General features: G+C 35.5%; 1 protein-coding gene across 1 annotated transcript; it reads left to right on the forward strand.

Annotated features, from left to right (window-relative positions):
* Positions 1–7,872: 7,872 nt before the first annotated feature.
* On the forward strand, positions 7,873–11,636 carry Gngt1 (G protein subunit gamma transducin 1). The gene is made up of 3 exons (XM_069997277.1): positions 7,873–7,937; positions 8,011–8,116; positions 11,508–11,636. The coding sequence occupies exons 2-3, from the start codon at positions 8,021–8,023 to the stop codon at positions 11,634–11,636; spliced, it is 225 nt and encodes a 74-aa protein (XP_069853378.1). The 5' UTR covers positions 7,873–7,937; positions 8,011–8,020.
* Positions 11,637–16,086: the final 4,450 nt, after the last annotated feature.

Consider the following 16,086-nt stretch of genomic DNA (forward strand, 5'->3'; position numbering starts at 1 on the left):
AAATGGAAAGACACCTTTCTTTGCAAAAAAAAAATTGTCATTTTAATAATCCAGGCAAATTACATTTGCTATGTTATTAATTGTCAAAGTGCCATATGTCTTTGAATTATTTGGGTTTTGCAGATTTATAGGAAATATATTTGCATTTTAAATCACACAGGAGGGACAACTGCCATTTGGGGACAGAGGGAGCCACTAGTTACAGATTGGGAAGGATAAACATCTCTTAGTACTGTCACCTACATTTTGCTTTCATTGACTTGAGCTAAAGTAAAAACTGTATTAGAATAGAGTTGAATATATTAGGCTGGTTATATACATTCAACCAACCAGGGACACATGAGCCATTCCTCATGACCAAATGAGTCTTGCCATGTACCCTAAAAATGGAAATAACATTTTGGTCCAGAAATTAACCCCTCAACTATTGCTCTAGGCTCTTTTTCCCTTTTTCCCTATTAAGGTCTTCATTGTTTAATTCTTACAAAAATCATCTTCTCTGCTCTTCTCTTTAGGCTTATATCTAGGATTTAATAATTTCCATGTAAGATGCCCTACATCTGATGCTGTTTCAACCCAGACTTAGAGATGATTCTAGGTCCTTCCCCTATTAGGACCCCAGTACATTGCTTGCTTTTTTTCTCCCCACAAAACTTTTCATGTTACCTTCATCATCTGTCTTCACTATACATGATCTTCTTCAACTCCGGCTTTCCCTCCACATTCACTTCCAATTAAACTTCCGTAAGAAGAGAATGAGAAAGAATGGGCCATCTTTTGTCAAGGATAGTCCTTTGGGGGTCACATGTTCAGGCCCTTCCAGTCCATGTAACACCCAAGATCACGTGTTTAACCTTCTCACTCATGTTTGACAGCTCAAACACTTTCTAAATCTGGAAATATTTTGCTTTTGGTCTCAATGCTAACACATTCTTCTGCCTTTTTCTGTATTACTCTTGCCTAGGTACTGTTCTTTCTCTACTGTCCTTCTCTTCCAGGTAAAGGATTAAAGATAGGATGACTCAACACTTAAACATGAGTCTTTTTCTGGAACTGTATTCTTTTATTAAAAACAGGCATTTTACATATAGATGACATACCTATACATACAAATGTGTGTTGCCTCTATCTCTCCTCTTAATTCACAATATTAATATCTACTTAGCATCTGTACTTGGATGTCTAACAGACATCTCCAATATTATATGTTCTAAACAAAAGTCTTGGTCTGTATCCTCCATCTTTCTATGTTCCCCCAGTCAATAGCATTTCTACAAAGGGTCTCAAGGGAAACTCCAGAGTAATTTTTTTTTTTTTTTTTTTTTGCCGGTTGTGGGGCCTGAACTCTGGGCCTGGGCGCTGTCCCTCAGCTCTTCAGCTCAAGGCTAGTGCTCTACCACTTGAGCCACAGTGCCACTTCTGGCTTTTTCTGCTTATGTGGTCCAGAGTAATTCTTAACATGTTCTATCTATCATTGCCCAATCCTTTAATAGTTCGGTCAATTCTACATAAATGACATTTTTTATTTTTCCACATATTATATAGCTCTAGAAAGCAATCCAGGTAGTCCAAATATAACACATAATAAGGGACTATCACATAAAGTTCTTATTCTGGATTCTTACCTAAATTCTCTGTTTTGTTTCACACAAAAGTCTAACAGAGCAGAATATGTTTTATGCATCAGATCACAACACACCTACCATATTACAATAGGGCCACTACTTCAAAATAAAGCTACAGTCTTTCAGGAGATTTTCATTTTGTGCCTCACCAGAGTTTGGAAAGTTCTGTGTGACCCATCTACTCACTGACTGTGTCCCTTACTAATCTCACCCTGTCACTTTCATGTGATCTTGTCTTGCTCATAAACTGAAGTCACAGAGATAAGAAAGCTGATCTTATTTTCTGCTTCAACCCCAAATCATCTCAAGAATTCTTGGCTTCAGAAGATTAATCAATAAATATTTACAGAATAAATAAATTTTATGAGTAAATACATTTTATCAGCTTATGTAGAAAAATAGGAAAAAAGCTATACAAATAGACATTGCATGTGTTCCTCAAAGTGTGAGACAAATAATGCTCAAAACCTTGTAAACTCATACCTCATTTAATCCCTAGGACAACAAGCTCAAACTTCTTTGTTTATTTCATCACATCTCCCTAGAAGTAGAATTCTCCAGGTTCTAGTTCTTTGTTCTCTTCACTTTCTTATTTTGCCTATATGTCTCTTACACATGAAGTCCCTCAGACTCCAGTAGCAGTGTCTCTGACAGTCTTTTTGTCCCCCTATGTCTATAATTAAAGCATTTCTAATAATTCCTCTTTTACTCCTTTTCTGATTAATTTTTGCTTTAGCTGTTATTCTAGTTAAATATGATATGAGTGACTTTTATGTGTTATCATTGGCTATCTCCCCTAGTAGAATGAAAGTTCTTAGAGGTATTTTCTTAGTCCATTTTTTCTTCTCTAGCTCTACCATCAAGTATCTAGAATCATGGCTGGCAGATAATAAACACAACATATATTTGTTGGATGAATGAACAAAATGAACAGCTAACAGCTGTTGCTTTTTTATTGTCCCAACTAGAATGTTAGCATAGTATAAGAAGAATAGTATATACGCATTTATTTGAATTAGGGAAGGGAAGGGGAACAAAAGAATGGTGAGACAGAGGACAAAGGGGGAACCAATGCAACAGTGATGCTCACAAGACATTATGTTGGAAATGATCTCTACAACTTGGGAGGCAGGTTGGGGGAGGGAAAGTAGAGAAAAATGAAGGAGGGTGTACATTTTGACAAGAAATGTAATCACTACCTTACTTATGTAACTGTATCACCTACATATATCACCTTGATAATAAAATTTAAATTTAAAAAAGAATACTACAGGATAAGTTTACAATAATCATTTCAAGTTTGGTGTGCATAATTTAGTGGATTTGTTTCTGAACAATCATATCAAACTGAATGCTAATAAAATACTATTTAGAAGGTACTGGCAACATTCCTATTTTTAAAAAGCTGTGATTATTTCTTTGAAGAAAATCATAGATTTTAGACAATAGCTTCCATCATGTCTCCCTTAATGTAAGCCTTCTGGACTTAAATATTTTATTTATCCAGAACTCTTACTTCAAAACAAACTTATGTATACTGTGGTAAAATAAACAGAAAACAGGCATCCCTTGAATATGATACTAGCTCATTTTAATTTGAAAATATAGTAGCAGAAACTTAATGGAAACTCTGAGAGACATGAAGAGTCATTTAGCCCACTCTATATAGTTGCATTCTCCAAAAATATTTTGACAAACACTAATGCATGGTATAGCAAGGGTATTTCCCTTCCCTTCTGCCCATAGCCCTTAGGACTTGTTTTTGTTACTAGGTAGATTTACCTTTCATCTTATGTTTTTCCAATATAAACTTTTTCAAGAATTCTCAATGGGGTGATATATATATGTGTGTGTGTGTATATATATATATGTATATATATATATATTTCATATTTTTATATGAATTGCCTCGCTGACTAAACTGTGCTTAACCCTAATTGTTCATTGGCTAGCCCCTGTCCTAGAAATCCTTTAATAATTATTATTGTTGGCTACATTTAACCAGTAATATTTATTCTGGTATTTAAGACCAGTAAAAGTTAAGGCAATGTGTGTATCCTCCCTTTTTCTGGTCATTATGACCATGAGTTATACCAAACTCAAGTCTGTTTGCATAAAAAAATTCATAATGGCCTATTTAAAGCCATAAGTATGGCTAGTGCCTAGGTTATATTTATGGAATACAAAGATAACAAATTATAAGCAATGATGATGGATTTCAGTATGAAAATCTATTGTGAGTATATGAAATGGTCAGATCCTTCTAAAGTATTGAATTACTAAGGATGTAGAGTGAATATAGACAGACACATATACCATGCTCATGGATAGATACAGTGAGTGATACTGTTTTCTGAAAGAATATATAATTGCTGGTCTATAACTTTCCTTTAGAAAATATTTTTAAGATTGTATAATTCAATTTATCTCACATGAGATGTAGTTTATGTTTTACACAAAATGAAGTTAGGCTCAAGATTCCAAAAACTGTATGTTTTTTGTCTATGTAAGTGCCGCATCAATTATACTGTATGTGGGCAGTTTATTTCATGTACCAAAGTTTAGATAAATGAGAAATGTCTGATATTCCTCATCCACAACCACAATTGAAAATCATAATAAACAATCTAACCTTTTTTTTTCAAGTGTCCCCTAGAGGTCAGTATCACCCCCACTGAAAACTACTGTCTGAATAGGGTAGAACTGTGATCCTTATCCCTACCTCCTACTCCTCCCCTCTCCAATCCTTTTTTTTTTCTTTTTTTCTTTTTTTTTAATCTTGGGACTCCTGGTAGTAGTAAAAGATGAAATTTAAGGTAAACGACAAAACTTCTTAACTGGGGTATGATTTTCCCTAATTGTATTATCCCTAAACTGACTGAAAGCACATTAGGAATGATTGGTCATAGGGCTGGAATCTGATTTAGCCACTCTTTAGACTCTCCATAGAGAGGGAACACAACCTAAAAGCTTGGAATATGAAGGAAAAGAGGATCTAGTACCATTTGTGGTTAATTCTGAAGTGTCTTTGTATATAATTCTGTAAATTCTTTATACTTAAACTGGAAAAACAAATCTGTTATACTTGTTTGATGGGGAAAAAATTCCACTCTTATACAAGTTCCACAGAAATATTCTGGATAGGAATAGACACTGGACCAATAAACAAACACTTGGGTTGGAAGCTTAGATTTGCTAACTCTCCTTGTGAGACTGGGCATTTGAGCTCTTTGGACCACCTTTATCTCATTTGAAAAAAAACATAGATGAATTTCCTGAATTCTTTGAATCTTTGCTTTGATGTTACTCTGAACATCTGGAATCTTCATGCAGACAGCATATGGTATTCTTTGTGTCAAGGGGGTCCTTGATGGGGTGAAACTTTAATTCCCATTCTTCCTATGGAAATCTCACAGAGGTTTTCTTAAAAGATCTGTGTCAGCAAATTTGCAAGTTTCCTAGAATCTTTTAAGAACATACTTCTTCAAAATGAAGTGTTTTTCATGTTAAAAATTATTCAATAAACCAATCACAGATTTTTAAACTTGAGAAACCACTTGTTAATAAAATAATATTTAATAATTTGAAGTACTTCTATATCTAGGCAAGTGTTGATGACATAAATTAAGTAACTTTGGCACCACTTCCTGACTTTCTTCTATATACCAAACAATACACAGAACAGTAGTTGGTAATGAGAATGTAATATAAATTATGAAGGTATGGCCTCTTTAGTGAAAGCATTAATAACTCACTGTACATCTTAGCTTGGAATTCCTAGAGATAGAGCCCAAGACACAGACTTTTGTCCAAACGATAAGCTCTCATCTTTAAGATGTCTTGAAGGAATGAGAAAAAGCAGAATGAGACAGGAGAAATACTAGCTTTTTTTTTTAAAAAAGCAAGACAAACATAGTTTCAGAAGTCTAGTATCATATGAAGTTTCTGGAGTTCTGGAAGGTTCCTAATTATAACCAAAAATTTCAGCCAAGAAGTAAAATACCTATGCTTCTATAATGACCTTATTGGCTTACCATTATTTTTTTAACTACAAATCACCTTCAGGGCCCAGATGGGAGCTTAATATCTAGCTTAATAGCAGGCAAACTGGTTCCCTTTAACCAGGTTGTGCAGGTCTATCCTTGATAGGCAATATTGTTGCTACTGTAGATTGGAAAAGGAGGAGGTAGGTGAGACAATAGTAGAATCTATTATGTATTGGTTAAAAGAATTTGAAGGCACTTATAATGTCATCAAAAGTGCTAAGGAAGAAAGTACAATCTGGAAGTTCAGAGGTACGGAGTGAATGACACCAGCTAACAGGTACTGAAGGTTTGTTCTGTGCATCGAATTGTTATATAGTCCTCATCTACATTAGTAGTCTTCATTTTTTCTCAAACAAATCTACAATATAGATAATACTATTGTTCTATTTTCCAAGAAATGAAGGCACATCTATTTTAGATAAATTAGTCAAGGCCACACAACCAACAAGCGTTGATGAGCATTCATTCTCTTTGAACTAATATGATAGGAGCCAGATGCTGGTGGCTCACACCTGGAATCCCAGCTGCTCAAAAGGCTAAGATCCTGGGGTTGGGAATGTGGCTTAGGGGTAGAGTGCTTACCTAGCATACATAAAGCCTTGGGTTCAATTTCTCAGTACCACATAAACAGAAAAAGTTGGAAGTGGCGCTGTGGCTCAAGTGGTAGAGTGCTAGCTTTGAGCAAAAGAAGCTCAGGGACAGTGCCCAAGCCCTGAATTCAAGTCCCAGGACTGGCAAGAGAAAAAAAAAGGCTAAGATCCAGAGGATCACAATTCAAAGCCATGTGCCAGTGTGGGTAGAAAAGTCCACAAGACTTTAACCAGAAAAATAGCCACCCTGGAGGTGTGGCTCAAGTGCCATTTTACACACCCTGAAATATCAGAGCCTACTGACATGTGAAATTTTCCAACTTGGACAAAAGTTGTGCAAAGGACAGTATCAACAGGTAAAAATCATCAGCAAAAATACTTGTAAAATTGTATATATACATTTTGAGATGGATAAAAATACAATTGGAAATGGTCTTTCAAATACCAAACCATTACTACATGGGAAAAAATAGGAAGAGATTTTTTAATTATCATAGTATTTTAAAAAATAAAGAGCAGAATAACAAAAACTAAAAACGTGGGAAACACTGGACGCATATACTCATCGGCTGTTCTCTTTCTGTGTTGATCTATGCAGAGATTTGCCCCTAAAAAATACCTAAGCTACCTCTTTCCAAGAGCAGAATGGGACATTATGAGTCTGAGAAGGTAAACAATATTTTACTTGAAGATGAAAACACAGGAAATATATTAATTGTTGATAAAGGTAATAGTGTTTTCATGTAGGTATTTGTAGTTTTGATGTTATCAGTAGGAGCATGTGATCTGAATATATCTATATTCATAAAAATACTCTCTTATAAAAATGGACTGGAAAGATGAAAGAAAAAAGAGAGGAAAAGAAAAGGAGAGACTGAAGTTGTGATGCCATTGGGCTACAATAAAGTATTTCTCAGGCCATTTCATAGAGTACCACAGGTTACCATCTTTCCTGTAGATGTAACTATGGAGAAAAAAGATGACTAGGAAAGGGAAGAGTTCATTCTCCTTTTATGATTCACATTGGTAGACCAGACTCCCTATGCCCCTGGCTATATCTGGTCATTTTTAGATGTACTCTGACAGTTACCTATGAATTTCAGGTATTGTTGGGAAATACTGCTAAGAAATATGTTAGTTATTTTTTATTATAAAGGTTATTTATTATATCTCTATCTTATTGGTTCATATTTCAGTCTGTTACTCACAATAAATTTGTAATGATACTTTGTATTTAGTTCTCTTTTAATACCAGATTAAGTGCTCTAGCAATTTAGGGGATTATGGGCAGTCTCCAAAATGACCTTGAGGTGACATAAATAGCATAACTTATATGATGAAGTGCTTTGACAATGGAGATGAGACTTGAAGACTTAAAAGTCTGCATCACTCAAAAGACCCAGGATGGGAATAACAGGGGAAAGGAGGAGCTTTTAGATTATATATTAACTAAATAGTCACTGCCCTGCTCCTGCTGCTGGCAGGTGCTGAGATTCGAATTACTTGGCATAATCATATTAATGAAGATTATGAAGAAGCTTTAAAACCCTGAGCATAGTGTACAGTGCTAGAATTGCTCAGAGATAGAGACAGAGCTGACAAAAATTTGATTATCACAGAACATTTAAAATAAAACCAGCCACAGTTTACCGAGTAAGTTAAGAGGAGAGGGAAAGGTTAGTTAAGATTTCATTCCATACATTCCAGCAATTCAAGTATATAATAGAGATTGACATTCTACTTTTTCAGCAGGTAAAAGATGCCAGTGATTAATATTGAGGATCTGACAGAAAAGGACAAACTGAAGATGGAAGTGGACCAGCTCAAGAAAGAAGTAACCTTGGAAAGGATGATGGTAAGTAGCTGTGCTCCTGAATTTTATCTTAATCATCTGTGGGAGCACGTGATTATAAAACATGGAATGGTCTTTGTCATGTATTTTGCTATGTATTTTACTATCTACTGGAAAATACACTTAAAAATACATTATTCACATAAAATTCAACAGAGGTTAAGAAAATTCATTTTTAAAAAAAGAACTATCCCTTGATTCAGAAAGGATTGGAAAACTATTTCCCTAAAGTCAAAGCTAGCCCATTTGCTTGGTTTTGATGCGACCAGTAAGCTAAGAAATGTGTTTATGTTTTTAAAAAGAGGGAAGGAAAAAGAAAAAGAGGGAGAAATACGAGACGGGGATCATATTTTAGCTAAGCATTAAAATAAAATAATGTGTATAGGCCTTTTGGTTTTCCTTTTCAAATCAATAAGCTTCTCCTTATTTAATGAGATACTTTGATGTGGACATGCTTTAAACATGACCATATCTTTCCCATCATTATCCGGGTCAGTAGCAAATGAGTATGTTCTATTCTTCCACTGCAAACAAAGATAAGGCCAGGCACAAGATCTCACTGATTCTTGCTGAAAATATTTCACAGCTCTGGAAATGGTTACCAAAAGTTTTCTCTGCCTTTGAGGTAGCAAAAATCGACAAAGGATTTAAGCAATTTCCATCCAGTAGACAGTGACTAAGGTTTGGATCTACTTTAGATCTCCTTATTTTAAGAAAACACAACAAAAGCTCCCCTGCAAGTAATGACATGCATTTTTTAAAGAAGAATTTTTTAAATAAAATTAATTTTGTTTTCTTCTCACAGCATCCCCTCTATTGATCTTTAGGGCTTTTATGCATGGGAACTGCAATATACAGTACCATTAAAGAAATTCTCAATTCATATGTGTGGTAACCAACTTGTAATGAGAGGTAAACACTTCTCGTTTACATCACACTTGACACTGAGGCTGTCGAAACATCATATTGTCTAAATATTTTTTTTTTAATTAATGGCCGAAAAATTTGGGTGGCGGGATGTGGTAGTTTTGATCATCAAAATAAGGCGAGCAGGAGAAAATGCCACTGACATCCATTAGGTTGAAGAGAAATAGTGGAACACAGTAAAACAGGGAGACTGTATTCTTTTCATCCTTTTCTAAACTCTTACTCCTAGTCAAATTAGGATTTTTAGTTTCTTTTGTCTTTATAATTGTCTCAAATTTTCCTGTTGCTCTTTCCACACAGGCAAAACATGTTTAACTATAGAGATAAAAATAAAATCCAGTACAAAAGCTTGTAACACACAGCAGACAAGTTGAAGTCTTTATCATTATAATTTGGGGAAAATCAATTTTCAGAGTGAAAGTTATTTTTTATTCTTTGCCTAAAATGTCCAAAAGTTGTTTTATTATTTTTACACTCCACATTATTTTGTTTTTGTTTTTGTTGGTTGTGGGGCTTGCACGCAGGGCCTGGGCGCGGTCCATGAGCCCCTATGTGCTTAAGGCTTGCACTCTACAACAAGCCACAAGGCCACTTCCAGTTTTTGAGTGATTCATTGGAGATAAGAGTCTCACAGGGACTTTTCTGTCAAGGCTGGCTTTGAACCATGATTCTCAGATCTCAGCCTCCTGAATTGAGGATTAGAGATGTGAGCCACCAGTGCCTAGCTCCACTACATATTATTCTCTTCTGGCAGTTTCCTCTTGGAAATTTAATTTAGGGTAAATATTATACACATCACAACTGACCTGGCTTTGGGATTTGTTCTTTTTCCCCATCCTTCAACATCTTCTTGCTTTTAGAAGGCAAAGTAATTTAATATTAAACTGAAAATCTCTCTCTGTTTTTCTTATTTTAGATAGACATTTATATGTGGATATAAACACATACACCTATCCCTCATGCATACATTGCCCACAAGCACACAAATATACATGTAATGTCTTAGTCTATGTAGGTTAATATAACAGACTATCTTAGACAAGGTTTATTATATCATAGTACAAGCAACAGAAATTTATTTTGATAAGTGTATTATCTCATAGTTCTGTAACCTCCTAGGGCTTTACTCCCTTATTCTCAAATGGCTGTTCTTTTCACTGTGATCTCACCAGGAGGAAAAGGCAAGAGGCCTCCCTGGAGAGTCTTTTGTAAAGACACTAATCCTTTCAAAAAGGCTCTGCCCTGTGACCTAATCACCTTCCAAAGGCTCCACCCCTAGCATTATCATGTCAAGGGCAAAGATTTCAAAAATGATTTTTCAGGACCACAAATATTTGGATACATATACATACATGAATATACATATATAATATATAAGTAATAATAAATATAAATGTAAATAATACATTATTACTATCATCAAATATATTTATACTTATTAATGTTATCATTAATAACATATTAAATACTTTAAATATATTATTAAATATAGTCATCATTAAACATTATTATATAAATAATAAGCTTATTATTTATAGAATAATGAACAATTGTGGTAAAATTATATATTGTAATATATATTATGGTACAAATATTATGGCATAAATTTCAAGTAAAAATAAATTAGCTAAATAACTTACAAAATAGTCACTACCCAAAGTGAAGTTGTTCCATGTTGCTATCCTGCAAGACATTAATTGAAAATGAAACAAATTGGTGCTAAAAAGTAAAAATAATTGAAATTGTGTGTGTGCACACCCATATTTATATTCGCATATTCCATTGAAGAACTACAGCTTGGTGTTTCACTAAGACATTGCTATAATGGTACAAAGAATAGGGAGCAAGCTCCTAAACCAGAGTCATGATGCAGATCAGCCCTTGTTTATTTACTGTGCAACAATCAAGTATAGGCTGTGTTTCAGATACCCAACATACATTGAACAAATCTGCCAAAGTACCTGATCCCTTGGAGTCACATGGTCCATTTTGTACTGCAGAGATCAATCACTGTGCATGAGTTTGAAGGGAAGTTGCATGTATAGACTTTTGAGAATCCAGGACTAATACTTTTTCAATTATGTATTCACTTCTATCATTACAAGTCACATTGTTTTAGAATGAGGAAAAAGACTTTATCAGTACTTATTCTGGAAGCCTTTGTGTTTCCAGCTGTGTTCCTATCCCTGGATCTGTCTTCCTTGAAGAAGCTAGAAAGCAGAAGCTCTGGATCAGGTCCCCTGAACTAGAGTGTGGTTCATGGTGTGTCCTTTGTGTAAAGAAATCCAGGCAGACATGTCAGGGATAGCTCTTCTTGCTTTATTCCTGGGAAGTCAATGAGCATTGGCAGAAACAAAGTGCTATAAAAAGTGACAACAAGAAAAATTTATTGTGATTAATAATTTTTTTGAATCTGCAGCACTGTGTTTCATACTAAGTAAGTCATTTCTTTCTCCTCCTTCTTAAGGTATCCAAATGCTGTGAAGAAGTAAGGGATTACATTGAAGAAAGATCTGGAGAGGATCCACTAGTAAAGGGTATCCCTGAGGATAAGAATCCTTTCAAGGAACTCAAAGGCGGCTGTGTGATTTCATAAAGAAAAAACAAAAAAGAAAAATCTTGGAGATATTTACAATTTTAATGACAATGCAATTTTTCTTATATATAATTAAGCATGTACATGAATGTTTAAACTTATAAATGGGAACTTGTACTAAAAACTGGGACATAATGAAATATAAGTGTGTTTTCTGACAGTATTTAGCACAAGTTTTAACACATAGCTGAAAATAAATATTGATGAACCCTTCTTTAAAGACTTAGTATATTTTATGAATGAGTCTCTAGTATTGTTGGCTGCCAACAAACAGTTAATGTTTCATATTTCTTCATTGTCTATGTTCATGTTGTTCTAGAAATTTCACAGGCTTAATTTTTCTCAACATTTTGTTGCTTATAGAAAGTCTCTTGTGTGTGTTTGTGTGTGTGTGTCTGTGTGTGTGCATGCACACATATGCACATGCATTAGTAATAGGACTTGAACTCAGGGCCTGTGCACTATCCTTTCACTTTAACACTGAAGGCTAGTGTTCTGTGACTTAAGCCACAGCTCTACTTCTTTAGTGGCTAATTGGAATAAGAGTGTCATTAACTTTTTCTGTGCAGGGTGGCTTTGATTCTTAGATCTCATTCTCCTAAGTAGCTAGGATTATAGCTCAAGGCTAGCGGGCTACCACATTAGCCATAGCACCACTTCCAGCTTTTTTTTTTTCTGCTTATGTTGTACTGAGGAATCGAACCCAGGGCCTCATACATGCAAGGCAAGTGCTCTACCACTGAGCCACCTTCCCAGCCCTTTATTTATTTTTTACTTATTTAATTTTTTGGTCAGTTGTGGGATTTGAACTCAGGGCCTGAGTGCTGTCCCTGAGCTTTTTCACTCAAGGCTAGCGCTCTACCATTTTGAGTCACAGTGCCACTTCTGGTTTTCTGGTGGTTAATTGGAAATAAGACTCTCACAGACTTTCCTGCTAGGGCTGGCTTCAAACTGTGATCCTTAGATCTCAGCCTCCTGAGTATCTAGGTTTACAGGCATGAGTCAGTGATGCCTGGCTTAAGTCTATTGTTTTACTAAACAGATGATCTATCTTGGCAGATTATGTGATGTCAAGATTTTTGTTATTGACTTTTTTTGTCCTTTCCCTTCTTTCTTCCTTTTAATCAATGATGCTGGCTTTTACATAAGCTCTTCCTACCCAGTTCGACTTAACATTGATGATGTGACATTTTCCCAGAATGCACAGAAGATTAGGGATTTCATCTTGGGTTACCTTGCACAGGGAATATAACAAAAAATAGAAAAATAGGTTTTGAGCACAGATTCAGGAGTCTGAGAGTTATGCTACTTCACTGCCTAGCTTTGAATACTTTGACTACTTTATTTTTCATTTTGTGTAAGTCTTGGTTTTGTCCACTGGAGGATGGAGATAATAATGTTTCTTTCTTTCTTTCTTTTTTTATTTTTTTTTTGTCGGTTATAGGGCCTGAACTCTGGGCCTGGGCACTGTCCCTCAGCTCTTCAGCTCAAAGCTAGTGCTCTACCACTTGAGCCACAGTGCCACTTCCAACTTTTTCTGCTTATGTGGTGCTAAGGAATTGAACCCAGGGCCTCATGCATGCAAGGCAAGCACTTTACCACTGAGCCACCTTCCCAGTCCTGATAATAATGTTTCTATCCCCTATTTTCTGAAGACAAAATAAAACCTCCTAATGGTTTGAAAGGGAGATGCAGAACAGCTATATCACTTAGTATATTGCTTGGCTTATAGTAAGACCAATAGCTAGTATCATTATTTGGAAAAAAACTAGATAAAGTTTCCTGAGTCCTTGAAGATACCCACCACCTACTTCCTGAAGAGCTTCACTAACAATTTTTTTCTCTCCCAAGATGAAGTTAAATGACAGACAAACTGTGATTACTAATTTGCCTTTGCTTCTACAGGGAATGACAAGTATTGTTACCCCAAATCAGAAGCCATTTTTGTTCCTAGTATTTCTTTGTTGCTATCGCACATTTAATTGCTGTTTTGGATAGTCTCATCACCTAAGTATGCAGAAATGTTAATTGATTGTCATTTGTTCAAAAATGTGATAAAAATGATCTATTACTTGACCCAGAGAAGAGTCTGAAGATTACTTCAAGTTTGGCTCCTAGCTCAGTGCCCTCCCTCTCTGACCACAGGAAATACTCATCACTTATCTAAGCACTTCATGTTGAAATGAGGAAAATAAATGACTCAAAAGTAAGTTGGCAAATTTCTGAGTTAAAGGGTTACTGGCCGAGCAGAACTCTGCCACATAGTTGTGTCAAATATGTGTTATGTCTTAAGAGGCTCTAGGGTAAACTGGAATCTCCTATCTCTTTTATCCCAAGGGGAAAATCTTTTCCTTCTACTTAAAATTGCAAAATCCTGCTGGGTGCTGATGTATCATGCCTATAATCCTTGCTACTCAGGAGACTACGACCTGGAGGTTTATGGTTCAAAACCAGCTCCAGTATAGAAGTCTGACAGACTCCATCTCCAAAATAACAAGCAAAATGCCAGACTTGGAGGTAAGACTCCAGTGGTAGAGCCAGCTGTGAGCAATACAGTTCAAGACCCTAAGTTCAAGCCCCTGAGTTTAAATGTCAGTACTGGCACAGACACACACAGACACACACAGACACACACACACACACACACACACAGAGACACACACACACACACACACACACACACACACACACACACACATCACAGAATCCCTCTCCACACATCCTCATTATGTCCTATTCTCTTTCCTTGATCTAATTTCCTCCATATCACACTATATATTTTTTCATTTATTTATTTAATCACAGGTTTTATTTTCTTCAAGTTGGGGCTTATTGAGTGAAGTGTTCCATCTATCCTTTCTTTCTTATCATATGTACACCATTTGCTGTGCCATACAGTAATACATAAACCATAGTCCTCACCAACGTCTTTCATTTTCATTCTACCACTGGACAGATGCTGCAGCCTGAAACCCTGGCTCTTCTACTTTATCGAGAACTTTGGATAAGTAATTTCATTTCTTTGACACTACTTTTTTCTTTTTCAATTATAAAATGAACTATTAGGATTGATCCTAATATTTATAATTCCTTAGATGAGATATAGACATATATGAAGAAGTCTTAATGCTACTGTCATCCCTGAAGACTTTCTGCACTGAAAAATATTCCCTGACAGGGCACTATATTTTCCGACTTGAAAATTATTCATACTGATTCCTCTACCTGAAAAGTCCCTCTGCTGCACCTCATCTCACTTTTTGAAATCCTCCTCTTTTGAGCCTATCACTCTCACAATACTTTTTTTAGTTGTCATTTATAATTACATGTTCTTATTATTTGTATAGTTCTTTTAATTTAAGTATTGTATGATAAATTTCACAGGCCTGAAGCTCTGTTCATCTTTGAGGTTGCCAACCCAACTGATCATTTGTCTCCACAACTTATTTTATTATTCTTGATTTGTAAGTCCTGGGGTTTAGACTTAGGCTCTCACACTTGTATACACATGCTCTACTTCTTGAGTTATGCCCCTGGATCTTTTGGATTTAGCTATTTTCCAGATAAAGCCTCAAGTTTTTACCAAAGATCTCCCTAGGAAAGTGACCATCCTTCATTAATTCCCCTCCCCGTTAGCAAGAAAGACAGATGAATACCATCATGCTTTGCTTGTTTTTTGAGATGGAGGGGCAGGGGGCGTCCTCACTAACTCTTAGGACTGGCCTTGAACCATGATCTTCCTGATCTCTCCCTCTAAAGTAGTTAGGGTTATAGTTATGCATTGTAAGTACTTGTCCTGGTCTCTACAATTTATTTGGCTTCATAATAAATTTAATTAAGTGTAGGCAAAGAAAATACTTATGCAATGTTTATATTCGACAGTTCATAATTCTTATGGCTTAATAATTAAATCAACATTAGAGTAAATTTCTATTAGAAACACAAGTTGTCAGAAGAATTTTGAGTAAGGGAGAAATCAAAGTAAGCTTTGAAAAAGATGATCTGTGAAGAAGGAAATGAAATCATGACTGTCCCACAAGCTGCATAGCTGCAGTTGACAGTGACTTTGTTTTGTTCCCAAATTGTTATTTCAGGACCAGGGGAGACTAGTTTTAGGAGGACTGGTTTAAGATTCAGCTTCAGAAGCAAAAACTAGGCTTTGAGCAATATTAACTTTAAACAAATTAACATTTGTTTCTTCAACAAAAATTTTTGATATTAGTAGCAACGACTTATACATATTACAATATACCATGTAAGCTACTTGCAGGTTAAAGATATTTTGTACAAATAAGAGAGAAATACAAGTGGCTAATAGATACATGAAGAAATGTGCAACATTCTTAGCCATAAAAAAGTGCAAATCAAACCATACTAAGATTTCATCTCACCCCAATCAAAACAGCAGCCATCAAGGAAGCAAGCAACAAACTGTAGCAAGGATGCAAAG

Source organism: Dipodomys merriami, unplaced genomic scaffold (genome assembly GCF_024711535.1).
Source record: "Dipodomys merriami isolate MVZ:Mamm:240054 unplaced genomic scaffold, mDipMer1.0.p SCAF_5, whole genome shotgun sequence".
NCBI classification, from domain to species: Eukaryota; Metazoa; Chordata; class Mammalia; order Rodentia; family Heteromyidae; genus Dipodomys; species Dipodomys merriami.